Source organism: Pipistrellus kuhlii, unplaced genomic scaffold (genome assembly GCF_014108245.1).
Source record: "Pipistrellus kuhlii isolate mPipKuh1 unplaced genomic scaffold, mPipKuh1.p scaffold_m20_p_15, whole genome shotgun sequence".
NCBI lineage: Eukaryota > Metazoa > Chordata > Mammalia > Chiroptera > Vespertilionidae > Pipistrellus > Pipistrellus kuhlii.
The window spans coordinates 32,630,786-32,646,482 of NW_023425460.1; the positions used below are offsets into that span (position 1 = coordinate 32,630,786).

The following is a 15,697-nucleotide window of genomic DNA, read 5'->3' on the forward strand; positions in this document are numbered from 1 at the left end:
GAGACCTGTTACGTCTGGGTTTGGGCTCTTCATCTTAGCATCCCATGGTGTGGTATGATACCAGTGCCACCAGTTCCCATCCAAACACCCCCCCATGGACCGTCCCCTTTCCCACACCATGACCTGCTTCCCCTCCCTCCAAGCCCCCTCTCTCCAAGGGGGCAGCCACTCCCTAAGCCACAGTCCCTGGGCTCTTTGGCAGCACCTGAGCTCAGCACCTTCTGCTCACAGCTCTCTGACCAGATCTGCGAAAGCGAACACTTGTTCTGTGTCACGAATGTCAACACCAGCCCTGGAGGTCCCCCCTCTGACACACCCCCACCTTGGGCCCTGGCAGCTGCTCTTTTCTTTCATTTTCTGGAGGCTCATACTCAGAGAGAATGAGCCTCGGCACCTCCTGTCTCTCTCGCAGACCTAGGCACACACACAGGCACTTCTCTTAGACGCACGGAGTCCGCGATCGCAGCTCTGGCCCTAGGAGAGCCATCATTTCTGGCCCAGGGGTGGCCTGGGGAAGTGTTAGCCATAAATCCTGTTAAAAGCTAGGAAGTCCGTGTCTCCCAGGACCTGCTAAGAGCCTCTTCTCACTCCTTCCCCTGCTCCTGTCCTCCCAGGAAAACCCTCCAGTGTCAGTGATGGAGACAGCAGACAGACATGGGCCTCAGGCTGCAGGGAGGCTAGTCAGAGATGGGGCCTGATTTGCTGCATCTCACAGCCCCCCGCACTCCCCCCCCGGCCAGCTGGGGCAGGGAAGAGGGGCGGGAGGTTGACCCCAACAGGACTCACCCACCAGCACACATTTTTAATATGCAAATTAAATAAATATTTCAGTCATTTAATAGCACTAATACACAACCTCCCCCCACGGATGCCCACCCTCACAAAGCCTGACCTAAGTGCCTCCCCTCCCCTCTCTGCCCCCACCTGGGGGTGCCGTGGAGCTCCTGGCTGCCTGGCCAGCTGGCCCTACGGGCACTGGGGGCTCCGGAGGCTCAGGGGCACCTCTGCCGGATTAGAAAAGGCCCCCCCGACTCCTGGGCCACCACCCGGCCTTCCTGAGAGTGAAGAAGACACCACAGCCAAGTGGAATACAAAAATAGAGCCTCTCTTTTGTTTAAAAAAAAAACAAAACAAAACAAAACAAAAACAGCAAACAATTATCAACAACTAGAACCCGGGCTCCCCCCAGGCGGCTCCCCAGCCTTCAGGGGCGCAGGCCTCCTCTGGCTGAGTGTCTGGGTCTGTGCCCCCCAGAGGCCTCGGGGGGAGCTGCGGGGCCGGCCGGTGGCGCCTATCGGGGCTCCGGGGCCCAAGTCCTCTGGCTGCCCCGCAGGCTGCGCGTGAAGGGCGGGTAGTTGAGGAACTCGAAGCGCAGGCTCTGCTCGGTGGTGTGGTGGCCGCGGGGCAGGCGCTTCATGAAGTGGACCTCGCGCTGGTGCTGCCGCGTCGTGGAGCCCTTGCGGGGCCGGCCCTTGCGGGTGAAGGCCATGTACCAGCCCTCGTACTTGGCGTTCTGCAGGGCCGTGTAGTTGTTCTCCAGCACGATCTCCGTGAACACGCAGTCCTTGCCCTTGCCGTTGCTCTGCAGGTAGGAGCACCAGGCGCGGCGTTACTGGGCTCTCTGCGGAGCCCCCGCCGCCGCCCCCGCCCCCGCCAGAGGCAGAGGGCAGGCGGCCCGGGCGGCAGGCGGGCTCCCCAGCAGATGGCACCGTGGGCAGGAGCTGCAGCCCACCCCCTGCCCGGCACCGGCTCCTAATCCCTCGCCACCCGCAGCCCGCCCGGCAGCTTCCTGTCCTCCCGGGCAGCAGCGACACATGGCCATCCCCGGCAGGGCTGGGCCTGCCGCAGAGCAGGGAGAGGGGCCCGGACCCTGCCCGCCCTGGCCTCCTGCCCGCCAGTCTGGCCAGAGCAGCCAGCACCCACCCGGTTCCCCAGCTGCCCCCCTCGGTCCCTGAGGGTTTGGGGTCCAGGGCCCCTGGGCAGCCACCCCCTGGGGGAGGGGAGGCCCTCGGGGAGGCGCTGAGCCTGCAGCCCCAGAGGCCCAGCGAGAGAGCGAGGAGCTCGAGGCTGGAGAGGAGCCGTGACTAATGGGGCCATTTCAGAGCTCGGCCGAGGGGCTGGGCCTGCGGCTTACTGAACATTCCAAATGCTGGTACCATGTAATTGGACATAATAGCAAAGCAATTTGGCGATTTGTTAAAAAGATATATGGAATTTACCGGCCTCCCCCCAAGCCCCTTCCCGAGCCTTCCTTCTTCCCTCTTTGCCTTTATAGCTCTTCCTCTCTCAGGCAGTTCCCTTCTCCCTCACCTCTCTCTCCGGAGCATTCGGTAACCCCGAGGTGGCCCTGTGTCTCCCTGCCCGCCCTGCTGTCATCCTAGAGGAGCCCCCCAGGCCCCCAGCCGCTCCCGGGACCCCTTCCTTCTGGGGCGTCACCTTGGCAATCAGTTTCCCCTTCTTGTTCATGCAGATGTAGAGACCCGTCTCAGCTCCTCGAACCCGAACCCGGCTCCCAAAGGTATCCGTTTCCACAATGAGCTTTGCTGTCCGGGACAGAGGAAGAAGGTTACCGGAAGCTCCCCACGGACCTGGGGCCTCGCCCCAGCTGGCCACACACTTGTCACATCCTATAGCACCTGCTCGGAGGCCCAGGTGCCCGAGAGGTGGGCATCAGCCCTCTAGGCAAGATCAAGTCCCCTTCCCAGCCTCAGGAGGCTTACAGAGGATGGACAAGATCACGGTGTGCCCACTGGGTTCCGCAGAGCAGCTTTGGGGCCATCCAATGGGAAAGAATCTCTTAAAGCCAGACAGTAATGACGTTTATGTCAAGGCTTCCCGACTAGAGTTCTCCTGCTAATGGGAAGATCTATGAGGACGCTTCCAACTCAAAACATTGTGTGCACGGGCCTGCAGCTAATTATACACATCTGGGTGCAGTGGCGACCTCCAGTCCGGAGGCTAAATGTCAAAGCATTCCCTCCTGTTTCTGGTACCTCGGGGTCTAAGTCACATCCCTGCCATCCACCCACCCGCCCCCCTGCCCCACTGCTGCTCTGCTGAGAAGACGGGGATGGCACAGCTCTCCCTCACACAGCCCCAGCCAGAACTCAGACGCCAGCGTGGAGGATCCCGCCTCTTCCCCATGCTTCCCAGCCACACAGTCCCCAGCCCCGGTGTCCAGAAACCAACAGCTCATTGGTTTTTCCTCTTTCAATGGCCACCACAGCGAGGCTTCTCGCCCCAGGGACCCAGCCCTTTCTGAGGGTGCGGAGGGAGGAATAAGGCACACTTTTCTCTGTCTGGAGAGGAAACGTGGAGCTGAATGCTATGCCTCTTCCCCCTCCTCCGTGCCTTCAGACAGCCAACTCGCCACAGAGGCCAATTCCTACCAGCTCCCGGTGTCACTCCTCCCTTTGAGGCTGCTTTAGCCCTTTGGGACAGAAGGGGGTGGGTCTCCTGCCATCCCCGCTGCAGAGCTCAGCCTCCTCCTGCCTGGAGAAAGCTCTGGGACTCCCACAGTGACAAGGCCGCACCGCCTCTGTCTCTGAAACTCCTGGGAAGATGGGCATCAGGGTCAGCAAGACACCCTCACGGCCCAGCCTGAGGCCGCCCACCCCCTTCCCATAAGCACGGAGCTGGGACCCCACAGCCAAGTCCTCAGTCTGGCTCCCAGTCAGCCAGGGGAGAATGCAGCTGTCACCTCTCCTCCCACCCACCACCTCCTCTTGGATCCAGCCAGCCTGCTCATCCCTTCCCTGCGCGTCCTCCTGGGCCAGGAGCGGGCGCTTTTAGGGGCCAGGACAGACGGACGCTGATGGGCCAAGGGCAAGGGAGGACCCCTCAGAGGACTCTGGCCACGGGGGGCGGATAGGGATGGAGGAGGCCCCCCCTGTCCCTTTCTGCGGCCCATCAGAAAGCCGCTAGGACCTCTCTGCTGCTCTTTTCCAGACGCTTCCTGTCCTGGCTGCACACCCCAAGCCTCTGCTTTTGGGCCCTCCCGCTTCCCCTCCTGCCGGGCAAGCAGGGCCCACAGAGCCCGGGAAGCAGCCTATTTGCTTAAGGAGAGACGTGGGCGTCAGCCCCCTGATGTGAAAGACGAGTTCTTCCACGGCCAGCGCAGCCTCTCCCTCCCTCCACAAAACCCCAAAACCCAGGGATGCCCGGCCATTTGCTCTGACCGAGTGAGCCCAGGAGCCAGGCAGGCATGCGTCCCCGCTCCCTGGAAGCTGAGAAGGGCAGCTCGCAGCCCCTCTGGAGGGACAAAGGGCCGATTGGCTGGCCCTGCCAGCCCAGCGGGGGAGCTGGGCCACCGTGCAGGCCGCCCCCGCCCCCACCGTCCAGAGCCCCCACTCCCCTTCCTGCTGGCTGTTTCTGGGGAGCTGGGGCTGCCGTCCACCGCGGCTTTCCCCGGCCCCGGCTTTTGGAAAGCTTAACATTTTCAAACCTATTCTTCCACCCAGTGACAGATTTATCCCAGGAAAATTATGTCTCCTTCTCCAGCTTTGAAGAGAAGTCAGCTACGTCGACGCAGAAAAAATGCAGCGAGACATACTCGATCCCCCAAACTGGCTCGAGAAGAGGAGAAAGTATTCAGGAAATGTTAAAAAAGGTGAAAGTAAGAAGAGTTTTAATCGCTCTGCCAGACGCGGGGGTCTCTCCAGAGATTCATAGAGAACAATCTTGAACCTCTTTTTTTTTTTTTTTTTAACATTTACAGACTTGCAACTCTTTTCAAAACTCCACATCTGAAAAAAAAAAAAGGGCTTGTTCTTTTTCTGTTTTATATCATTCTTCATTTTTCTTCTTAGCTCTTAAAGTGCCTCACCTTTTTATTACATTTTAATAGAGTCTTCCCCTCTCCTTTCATGCTTGTTTAACTTGGTCATTATTTAAAGGTTTTTAAACTCACGATAATCGCTCTCTAAAAACAACACCCGCCGCCCAGAGGGCTTGCTTTCCTCGGGGTACATCGGGCTCTGGAAACTGGCCTCCTTTCAAGGCAGGAATATTGAATGTTTTAGAAATCAATCAGTCCTCAGACTCTCGGGCCGGCCGGCCAGGCAGTAGCTCCCTGCACTCACCACCCCACAGGGAGCCGCTCTGACCCACCACCTGGGCTCCTGGGCTCCCTTCCCCAGGCCCATTCCCAGGTGGGACTGACCCCTCTGACCACAACGTTTAAAGGTTCACAGCAACAACCAATTCCCCCCGCCCCCCAACAAGCTGTGAGCGTGGCGGGGAAGGGGGGACTTCTCTTCTCTTTCCCACTCTCCTTTCGTGGGCCCTGGCGACATATCCTCTTTCAAGAGCTTCCCTCCAACCTGGCCCCCCTCCCCCTGACCCCTCTGCCGCCTCCACCTGCAGCTGGGGAGGGGTGCCCGCAAGGGGGAGGTGGGAAGGGAAGTTCCTGGATTCATTCATCTGCTGGGCAGGGAAGGGGCACCTGTGGGCCAAGTACTCCCCAAGGCCCCTTCCCCAGACCTCGCTTCTCCAGCTGACCCCCAACATGCCTTAACCCCTTGCCTTCTGAGCTGGCGAGCCTGCAGGCCCCGGGGCCACCGCACCACACAGTTGGGGCTGGTGGGTGCAGTCTCAGCCGGCCAAGGGAAGGGCCTGTGCCACCAGCCGCTCCAGGCTGCCCCCCGCCGCCTTACCGAAGGGGTCCCCGTCCTCCGCCATGGCGTTGATGCGCTTGTTGGCCAGGACCTGCACGTGCTTCCCGCTGGTGCGGCTGTAGAGTTGGTAGGTCCGGATGAGGCGGCGGCTGAGCTGATCCGTCACCAGGCTCTGCTCCCTCACATGCTGTGTAAAATTAGGTGAGGACTGAACAGTTACCTTTAGGAAATTGAAAAATACACAACACGCCATTATAATGCTACTCTGCCCAGGGGCCCAAGTGGCCCCCATTGCCCTGTCCCCCACCACCACCCACCCAACCCTCCCACCCACCCCACCCCGTCCACTGCCCCCGGCAGCCGGCCGCAGGGACTGGGGGTCCCCCCACCATGCCAGCTCAGGCTCCCACCCCCTCCCGGGAGAGCCGGGCACACCCAGCCTCACGTGGACGAGCGGGGACGGGGAGGATGCGGACCCACCTGTTGGGGAACACCCTGGGCCTCGCGCCCGGCTCCGAACAGGGGAGCCAGCTCCCTGCCCGGCTCAGGCCCCCCGCCCGGGCCTTCCTGGAAGAGCAGGGCGCTTTTGAGTAAGGGGGCAGCGCCGCCGGACCCCTGACATTTACACAGACAAACTGACGGGCAAACGCTGAGGGCGCACAGGGCCCGGGCACCTGATCGCTCCGCCCGACCGGCCACCAGCCGCCCCCGAGGGCGCGAGAGGGTCCCGGCCGCAGCCCCCCGCCCCGCCGGCCGCAGCCCCCGGACCCTGGCCGCGCGCTCCCCGCCCGCCGGCCCCTCCCCGGCGCCAGGTGCGGCCCGTGCGCTCCGTCCCGTGCGCTCAGGCCGCCCGGCCTCCGAGGGCGCGGGCCACGGCGCGGGGCTGACCCTGAGCCCCCGGGTCCCGGCTCCGCCGCCACCGCTGGGTGACCTTGTGCCGGGCCCTGCCTCTTCTCCCAGCCCCCCGCCCGAGAGGTCAGGGTCGGCTGGTAAGGTCCCTCCAGCCCCGCGGCGTCGGTCCCGGCGGCCCTGCCCCACCTGGACCCCGCCGGCCCCCGGCCCCGGCCCGGCCCCGGCCCGGCCCCGCGCGGCGCCTACCTGGGCTTGGAGGCAGAGGACCAGCAAGTGCAGCAGCCTGCGGAGACAAAAGCGGGGTGAGCGCGGGCGGGCGCGCGGCCGGGGGGACGGGGCGGCGGTACTCACAGGCAGCGCAGCGCCGCGCGGGGGCCGCCCATGGCGCGGCCCGGAGGGAGCGGGGAGCCGGCGGGAGGACGCCGCCCGCGGGCGCACGGGCCGGAGCGGCGGCGAGCGGGGCGGCTCGGGGCGGGGGCCGGCGGCGATGCCCACGCGGCTCCGCGGGTCCCGGGGAGGGCGAGCTGGCCGCGCCGAGTGGCTCCGCGCCGCTGCGGGAGCCGGTGGCCGCTGGCGACTCGGGAGCCGGCGCGGGCGGAGGGTAACGGGCCGGCAGGGTGGGTGGGTAGGTGGGAAGGGGAGGGGGAGGGGAGGGGGCGGGGGGCGCCGCACCGGGCGCGAGGGGGGAGCGCGGGGCGGGCGGCCGGAGCCCGCAGCCCCGGCTGGGAGCTGGGGCCGGGAGGCAGCCCGCGGCGGGGGCGGGGCGGCCGGGGCGGGGCGGCTGGCGGGGCTGGGATTGGGGGTCTGCGCCAGGGGAGGGGTCTGGGGACCCGCCGGAGGGGTGTGGGCCACCGGGGTGGGCGCCTCTCCCCCCCGCATCCGGGGCCTGTCCCCTTGCGCGCTCTGGAGGGTTGGACACGCGGGGACGGGGGTGCCTCGGGCGCCTGCTCCATGGGGTCCCCGGGCACTCGGGTGAGTGGGAAGGTGTCAGGGCTCCACGACGGGGCCCAGGGCTCTCTCGCCCCAGGAGGTGCGACTGGCCATTGAGCCACCTACTGTGCGCTCCCGCTGGGCCACCTACTGTGCGCTCCCCCTGGGCCACCTACTGTGCGCTCCCACCGAGCCACCGACTGTGCGCTCCCGCTGGGCCACCGACTGTGCGCTCCCCCTGGGCCACCGACTGTGCGCTCCCGCTGGGCCTGCCCCCAGGGAAGCCGCGAGGACGCCGGACTGAAGGGCTGTGAACCGGGCTCCCGGGCAGTGCATGCGCGACAGAGAATCCAGCCCCGGCCTCCCGCTGAACCCCTCGCCCTGTCTGTCTCTCCTGTCCGGTTCAGTCTCCATGAAGCCAGAGAGAGAGAGATCTCTCCCTCTCCCCTCCCGCCCCCATCATCACCGTCTCCTCCCGCCCCTGTCCCCCTGTCTCCCACCCCCACCCATACAAACACACACACGCGCCCGCCAAGACTCGGGAAGAACTAGGAACCACCTATGCGAGGGAGCCCCGAAGTCCCTGGAGAGGACGCCCAGCCCCTGCCACCCCCAAAGCAGCAAGCTGATGGGGCAAAGGAACTGCTGCCCGCTGCTTCTCCTGGGAAAGAGGCTTCCCCCAGGCCGCCAGCTTGTCTCCCTCCGAGTCTCATTATTTGTGCACTTGAGGTATTTACACACCTACTGTGTACGAGCCAAGCCAGGGACTGGGGCTTTGTGTCCACGGGGGTGGGGGAAGTGCCCAAGGAGGAGGGGTGGGCTTGTCTGAGCTTTCCCAGCCTCTCACTGCTTCACATCCACCTCCCCAGGTGGAGGCGAGAGGGGGTTTCTGGGGGAGCAGCGTGGGGGAGCAGCGGTGTGTGGGGGGGGGGAGGGTACTTCTCAGCAGCAGGTGGAGCCGCTGATGCCCAGCCCAGCTGCTGCCTTTGACCACACCTCCCCTGCCCCGCTGGCCCCTGCTCGTCCTTGGGGATGGGGATGGAGGAGTTGGGTAGTCTCAGGAAGCCATTAGGCCAGAGGCAGTAAGCAGGCCTTTTTCCAGCAGGCAGCCAAGGTCTGCCTTCCTCTCCTTTCTCTGTGTCCTGCCTCCCCCCACTCCCAGCCACACTGCTAACACTGAGCAACGTGCACATGGGAGAACAGAGTCAGAGGACTTGTCCCAAGATCTCACCCCTCCTCAGAGGAGTGGGCTTCCTGAGCCCACCTGCTGCTCCCTCCAGGAGTCTGTTCACTCTGTTGGCTCTTGCCCAGACAGACCTGCAGGCAAGGACCATGTCTTATGAGCTTGGCACTTGCAGCTCATGGCACAGAGCTGGGCAGGGTTGCTGTGCAGTTCATATTCGGTGAACCAGCAATGGGGAAACTGGCTGAGCATTTAGACCTCAGCCCATGTGCTGCTTCCCTGGAGAGACTCGCCTTCACCCCCTAGCCCCAACAGATAATAATCATAAACACAACCATTTATTTGCTAGAGCCCACTGGAAAATGGCCGCATTGGGTGGGGTGTGGGGAGACAGGTAAGGTGGGCTCCGTTGCCCACGGCCCAGACCATCCCCTTTGCTTTGTTGTGCTCCTCAGAACTAGAGGCCTGAGGGGCACCTGTTGAGTGCTTACCTCCCCAGCTGCACTGCTTCAAGCAGGCAGGAGACTCACCACCTTCGCCTCTCGCCTGTGCATAGTGGGCCCTTGAAAAGATTTACTTGCAGACTTTAATGAATGAATGAGTGGAGAGATGGAGAGCAGAGGACAGGAAGGGCCTTCTCCCCACCAGCGACCAGCACCCCAGCACCCAGCCTCTCCTTAGTGTGTTGTGCATGGCCCTGGAGTCACAACCAGAGTGACTCTGGGCACCAGCCTTTCCTGGAGTGGGGGTGAGAGCCAAAGCTCCTGGCTCAGATCAGGGTCCGACCAGGTTCTGGAGGCCCCAGAAGGCTCTGAAGGCCCTGGGCTGAACCTCTGTGATCAGCACCCTCCCCTCTCGCCCAGAGAAGCCAGGCATCTGGGCCTACAAGTGTGGATGTCAGGGTTTTGGTCCTGCACCTTAAGCTCTCCCAAAGGGCCTGCCTCTGCAGGACCAGAATTCCTTTACATTTGAAGAACTTCCCCTGAACTTGATCCTCTTCCATTTGGGGGGGGAGAGAGAGGGAATTCTTCTCGTACCCCCAAAAGCCTGTGTCTCTAGAGGGCCACAGATGGGGACACACCCTAACCAGGCCCCAGGTACAGCCTGGGTACCCTCTGTGAGTGACAGATGCAAATATTCCTTAGGGGCCCCAGCAGGCTGCTCCCTCCCGCCCTCGCTCCCTCGCTAGCCTCCCAGCCAGCTCGCCCTCTCCTTTATCTTATCAAAGCCCCGTAATTACAATTGCTATTTTGTTTCCTTGAATCTGCAATCAGAGCTCCCTGGCCCTGATGAGGGAGTGCCTGTCAACCTGATCGCTGAGTGACAGCCCGGCCACCTTTCCCGGCCGCCCCCACACTTCGCAAACACAAATACCCTTCTCTCTCTCTCTCTCTCTCTCTCTCTCTCTCTCTCTCTCTCTCTCTCTCTCTCTCCCTCTCTCTCTCCCTCCCTCTCTCTCTCTCTCTCTCTCTCTCTCTCTCTCTCTCTCTCTCTCTCTCTCTCTCTCTCTCTCTCTCCTTACCAATACAAACACACACTCCTCACCAACACAGCTTCTCTCACAAGCACACCCTCGCGGGTACCCTCCCACACACACACACACACACACCTTCAGCCTCTTTCCAAGCGCATCCCTCGCCCCCGGCCACTCCCGGCCCCTCAAATCCACACCAGCTCGCGCAGCTCCATCGCGCGCCTCCTGCGCCCGGCGTTCAAAGCGCCGCGGACCCTCCCCCGACCCTTCAAATGCAAATCGTCGAGACTGCGTTAAGCACTTGGGGCTCCGTCTGGGAGCCGTTCCCCGTCCCCGCACCAAAGGCAGGTCTGCCCCCCTCCCCCGCAGAGCCGCTGTTCGCCTTCATCCCCGTGAATTGGCAGCGCTCCTACTGTGCGCGAAGGGTGCAGGAATGAGAATCGAGGAGAGACCGGGGTGGGGGAAGAAAAATTAATTCCTAGTCCTCTCCGCGGGGCGCCCGGTCCGGCTGGGGACCTCCAGCACCAAGGGGCAGATGTGGATTGGGCCCCCACTGCGGGCAGCAGCCGGTAGGGGATTCACTGAGACCCAAGACAAAAGTCAAGGCACACAATGAGCCATCAGCGGCGTCGCCGAAGGTAAATATTTGAGCTGAGCCATGCGCAGGAGGCAGCTGGGTCGGCCTTCCCCCCTACCAAGCCCGGAGAGATTACTCTTCCCAGCATCCAGCGGGCCTCCCTCGCCTCCAAGCGTGCACGTGCTGAGGGCTTTGGAGGCTGCAGGTGAGAGGAGGTAGGGAAGCGCTCTAACCAGAGCCCTCACAGTGAATGATGAGCAAAGGAATTAATTCCGTTCTAATAACTTATTCCCTCGCCTTCCGCCCAAACTTCGGCGCCCAGACACCTTGCAGGGCACATGGGCCCCAGGACGCCTCAAGCCCCTAAAGAGGCGACTCGGGGTAGCCACACGGCCACCGGTGGTTCCAGCCTCGCCCACCAGAGGGCGCCAGCTTCTTCCTCCCCCATCCCTCTCTGCTCCCTGCTGTGGGAAGGTGACTGCTTGCAAGCCTGGCTGCCCTGGTTCCTGGCAGCAGCACTTCAGCAAAGTGCTCCTGGCGAGGATAAAGGGGCCTGTAACCCTGATCACCACAAAACAGCAGGATATCTTCTGTCATCTTCAATTCGAGGGAAAGGGAGGTTAAAATCTGGGCCTCTGCTCCTCACCACAAAGAGGAGGGAACTTCTCAGGATGTGTTCAAGAGGAAGTGCTCTCCGAAGCTTACCCCAGCTGGCCCAATACCAGCCTCTCAGGTTATCTAGGGACCCCTCCCACTTGCTCACTCATCTGTGGGAGGCAGAGGGCCTGGCCCCAGCAGGCACTGTTCTCTGTCCATCTTCAGCATGTCTGGCCCCAGGCTATCTCAAGAGGTAACCTTTTATTTGTTTGTTTGTTGGCATTGAGACACCCCCACCCCATCAACACAGCTGCTGAACTGCTGACCCCAGAGTTGGCCACAAATACAACACATCACATCAAGTAAATCCCTTTCTCTCCGGGCACAGCAGCAGCCAAGCGCCAGGACCAACTGATTCCAGGCACCAGAGCCCCTAGACCAGGCAGTGTGTGTGTGTGTGTGAGAGAGAGAGAGAGAGAAAGAAACCCCTTAACCTAGGAGGCTGAATCCCAGGAGCTCCTTTCTGCCCCCATATGCCAGGCCACCAGGATTCTGGTTTCCCTGTCACCCAATCTGGCCAACCCCCTCCATCTGGTCCCTGGAATCAGGTTTCTAAAGGCCCAGATCAGCTCGGAGACAGTCTGCAAGGCTGAAAGGAGGAGCAAGGACTGGCCTCCTCCCTACTCTGAGCCCCCTCATGGGGCTAGAGATGCACATTCCTCGGGCTGCTTAAACCCCCTTATCTGCCCCCCTGCCCATCAGCCTGAGTGCTGACAGAGGCCCAGACCCCTTGTTTGGATGCTGATAACCTCCTGGGATGGCCCTCCCCCACCTGTAGGAACTGGAAATGAGTTTGGTGTTGGGAGGTCCTCTTCTAGCTAGACAGTTTGGGCCTAGGCCTGGCCTAGGGATAACAGGATCCCACAGTTCGTCAGCCTCCCCCAGGCCTGGGGCCACCCTCAATGCTGCCACAGTGCCACCTGGTGGTCCCTAGGGGAATGTCAGCCCAGCAGGGAGAGAAGCCACACAATGAGTTTTGCAAAAAAAAAAACTCTACACCACTTTATTTTCATCCTTTACCCAAAATGTAAAAAGTGTTTAAAATATGTAAGTCCTGAGCTTCAAATGCTGACCTCCAACCTCAAAGGGAAACAGGGTCAAGACAGTTCAGAGTTCCACTCCTGAAGAAAAGGGGAGCCCCAGGCATAGTATAGAATTAGAACATCAGGACCCTAGCAAAAATGGGACTCCCTTTCTCCTAGTACCAGCCCAATTCCCAAAGCCCCAAGCCCCTCTTCAGTGGAGACATTTAAAATTCTTGATACTTGTTCAGCAACGTGGTGTATGGCATGTATGCAGCAGCTAGCTGACCTGAGGAGAGCAAAGAAGAGATCAGCATTCAGGCCCTCGTCTGCTCCTCCTGACCTCCCAGGCACCCTGCCCTCCCACTCACCAAGGGGGGTTTAGGCCTGCCCCTCTGTTTCTTGGCAGGCAGAATGGGGTACAATTCATCTTCCTCATCCTCCTCACTCTCCTCTTCTTCACTGTCTTCTTCCTCAGAAACACTGCTTACAGTAACTGGCATACACACAAGTAGTAAAAGGAAGGGGGGGTAGTTAAAGCCAGGTCTCCCTCATTATGTTATTCACTCATGCACCGCGGTGCTAGGCAGGGCCCTGAACGCCCAGCACTTATAGTCTAGATGGGAACAACCGCCCTAGCCGGTTTGGCTCAGTGAACAGAGCGTCCACCTGCGGACTGAAGGGTCCCGGGTTCAATTACAATCAAAGGCACATGCCCAGGTTGTGGGCTCGATCTCCAGTGGGGGGCATGTAGGAGGGTGCTGATCAATGTTCTCTCATTGTTGATGTTTGTAGCTCTCTCTCCTTGTCTGAAGTTAATAAAAATATATATATTTAAGAAAATAAAAAAGATGGGAAGAACCTCAGATACTAAACTGGGTGACAAAGAGCCAAAGGGTTACACATCGCTGGAGCTGGAGAAGCGGAGACAGGTTCCAGGAAGGCGGGAAGCATGAGGACAGAAAGTGAAGGACCCATCATGTAGAACCTGTACGGCAGCTACACTGGGAGATAGGCTGGGAGGGGGCAAGAGTGTAGAGTCAGGCCAAAACCGGTTTGGCTCAGTGGATAGAGCTTCAGCCTGTGGACTGAAAGGTCCCAGGTTCAATTCCGGTCAAGGGCATGTACCTTGGTTGCAGGCACATCCCCAGTGGGGGGTGTGCAGGAGGCAGCTGATGGGTGATTCTCTCTCATCAATGTTTCTAGCTCTCTCTCTCTCTCCTTCTTCTCTGTAAAAAGTCAATAAAATATATTTTTAAAAAGTGTGGAGTCAGGAGGAGCAGAAATGGACAGGAGACCTGAAGGAGAGTCCACTGAAGGAAACGGAGAGGACTCTCACCAATCTGGTGCCGCCCAGTGATCTGCACAGGACCAGAACCTGACTTCAGGCGGAAGGTTACAGGAGGCTGAAGCTGGAAGTCATCCAAACTGAGCTAGGAGAAAGACAAGGATGAAGGTCTAGCCCAATCCTTCTCTCCTCTCCCTCTCCTCTCCTCTCCCCCCTCCCCCTCCCCCCTCCCCCCTCCCCCCTTCCCCCTCCCCGGGTATGGCCAGGGAACTCACCATGGGTTGGCAGGACAACCTGAGGTTGGCCACGGGGACTGCAATCTCCTGGTGGTCATGATTACGGGCCACAACTTCTACCACATTACACTCATCTTTGGCCCCCTCGGTGAGGCAGAGCTGGGAAGGGTACACAAGACTTTGGGGTCTCCCTAAGCAGGCGACACAGTGGAGGCATCTATCCTAGAATTTGCTCAACCTCAGAGGTCCCTCTGAATTACCTGGTCACGGGAGGCCATTGGGGGGTGGGGCAGAGGAGGTGATTCCCACAAAAGAAAAGTTTGGGGCGGGCTACAGGCAGAGGCCCACCCGTGGCCTGCTCAGGACAAGCTATTCATCCCCACCCCTCTTCCCCACCCCTCACCATGGTCAAAGCCAGCACGTGCTCTGCATCATCCTCTTCCTCTACCTTGAAAGTGAAAGAGCGGGTGTGGCCGGAGAGCTCACAGCCTGGAAGAGATCAGGGTGTGAGTGTGCACGATTGTGGGGAAAGAGGGGACGTTTCCCCAAACTCTACCACGTGTGGCCGTGGACTGACCGGCCACCGTTCACACGCCCACTTCTCCGGAACACCTGGCGCTCGGCCCGGAGCCCGCCCCACACACCTGGACGGGGGTCTGGCCCCCACTTCCGCTCCAGCAGCCGCGTGCAAGCCCCCTCCGCCCCCACCCGTGCCGTGCACCCCTCTGCATTCCTTCCTCACCCCGCCCAGGACGACCCTCACCCCTCCTTCCTCAATACCGAAGAGAAAACTGTCCATAGTGACCGGAGCGGGGCCCCGCAGCCCGCCGACACCCCCGGCCCGGGCTCGGCTCTCCGGACCCCAGAACATTAACGAGGCGGCCATGCTGCGAGGGCGCTCCGGAGCCCCGCCCCCGACACGTACTTACCGGGGAACCCAGCGGCGGCGCCCCGCCCACCGAGGGGACGCTGGCCAATGAGAGGGAGCCGGAAGCGATGGGCCAGCTACCCCGCCCAGCCTGCTCCGAAGGAGGGGGGGAGGGGGCGGGCCGAGGCTGCAAGGGGGAAGCTGCATGAGGGAAGCGGGAATTTGAGATTAATGTTCCCCTTCGCCCTCATTACCACCAAGGCTTCCTGCGGGCAGCTCCTACCTCGGTGCTCTCCATCTCTCCCAACCCGGGGTAAACTTTCCTCAAAGGGAAACTAGGTTATAAACATGGAAACCTTCCCAAATCCCCCAGCAAAGGTGTTTCAAGGCATTTTTTCTTATAAAAAAACAGGGAAATGCACCATTTGCATTTGCTCCAAGTGAGTCGGGTAGCCGTAAGTGGCATTTAACCCCAGGTATCTTGTACCAAATCACTCTCTCCTAGACTCGCTTCCAGCTCCAATGACTTCGCAGCTTACTATCCAGATGGCTTATCTTCATTGAGCTTCAGATGCTGGCGCCTGCTGGCAAGACTAACTCCTGCTCCTGGTTCGAGCTCCTCCCAAATCATTCCAGAACATCCTTCCACCTTACTTTCTGGGCTCATATTTTGGGCTACTCTCCCAGCTTTCACCGTTTAATCAAGAACCACACTAAAAGCATGTTCCTTATCCTGTTGAATAGCAGGAAGTCAAACAATTTGCTCCCAAGTTATATAACCGAAGTTAAAACTGACAAAAGGGCGACTAGGCCAAGAACCAGTCTACTTTTATTTTTGGCCTTGCCTTGGGAAAACCGGAAAGGAGGTCTTTTATTGGAGATGGGAGGAGGAGAGGACTGCCCTCAAGAGCTATGAAGAGGGAGGAGGAATACTTGCTTGCAGGTGAGACATGAAGGGCAGGAGAAAAGATACGAGGCGGACACAGAAATTAAGT

At 60.6% G+C, this 15,697-nt stretch overlaps 2 protein-coding genes across 5 annotated transcripts; both read right to left on the reverse strand.

Moving 5' to 3' along the window:
* Window positions 1–819: 819 nt before the first annotated feature.
* Window positions 820–7,056, reverse strand: FGF8 (fibroblast growth factor 8). Of its 3 annotated transcripts, XM_036437949.2 has the most exons (6): window positions 6,819–6,850; window positions 6,714–6,750; window positions 6,096–6,182; window positions 5,655–5,835; window positions 2,437–2,543; window positions 820–1,582 (listed from the first exon to the last, which is right to left on the reverse strand). In XM_036437949.2, the coding sequence occupies exons 1-6, from the start codon at window positions 6,848–6,850 to the stop codon at window positions 1,292–1,294; spliced, it is 735 nt and encodes a 244-aa protein (XP_036293842.1). In that variant the 3' UTR covers window positions 820–1,291. The 3 variants fall into 3 exon arrangements, with proteins under 3 accessions (XP_036293842.1, XP_036293846.1, XP_036293845.1); XM_036437953.2 differs by lacking the exon at window positions 6,096–6,182 and having other exon boundaries at window positions 5,655–5,802; window positions 6,819–7,056; XM_036437952.2 differs by lacking the exon at window positions 6,096–6,182 and having other exon boundaries at window positions 6,819–7,056.
* Window positions 7,057–12,272: 5,216 nt separating this feature from the next.
* Window positions 12,273–14,770, reverse strand: NPM3 (nucleophosmin/nucleoplasmin 3). Of its 2 annotated transcripts, XM_036437957.2 has the most exons (6): window positions 14,615–14,770; window positions 14,238–14,323; window positions 13,874–13,993; window positions 13,650–13,743; window positions 12,682–12,806; window positions 12,273–12,599 (listed from the first exon to the last, which is right to left on the reverse strand). In XM_036437957.2, exons 1-6 carry the CDS (start codon window positions 14,718–14,720, stop codon window positions 12,591–12,593), a joined length of 540 nt encoding a protein of 179 aa, XP_036293850.1. In that variant the 5' UTR covers window positions 14,721–14,770; the 3' UTR covers window positions 12,273–12,590. The 2 variants fall into 2 exon arrangements, with proteins under 2 accessions (XP_036293850.1, XP_036293851.1); XM_036437958.2 differs by lacking the exons at window positions 12,273–12,599; window positions 12,682–12,806 and adding an exon at window positions 13,089–13,346 and having other exon boundaries at window positions 13,577–13,743.
* Window positions 14,771–15,697: the final 927 nt, after the last annotated feature.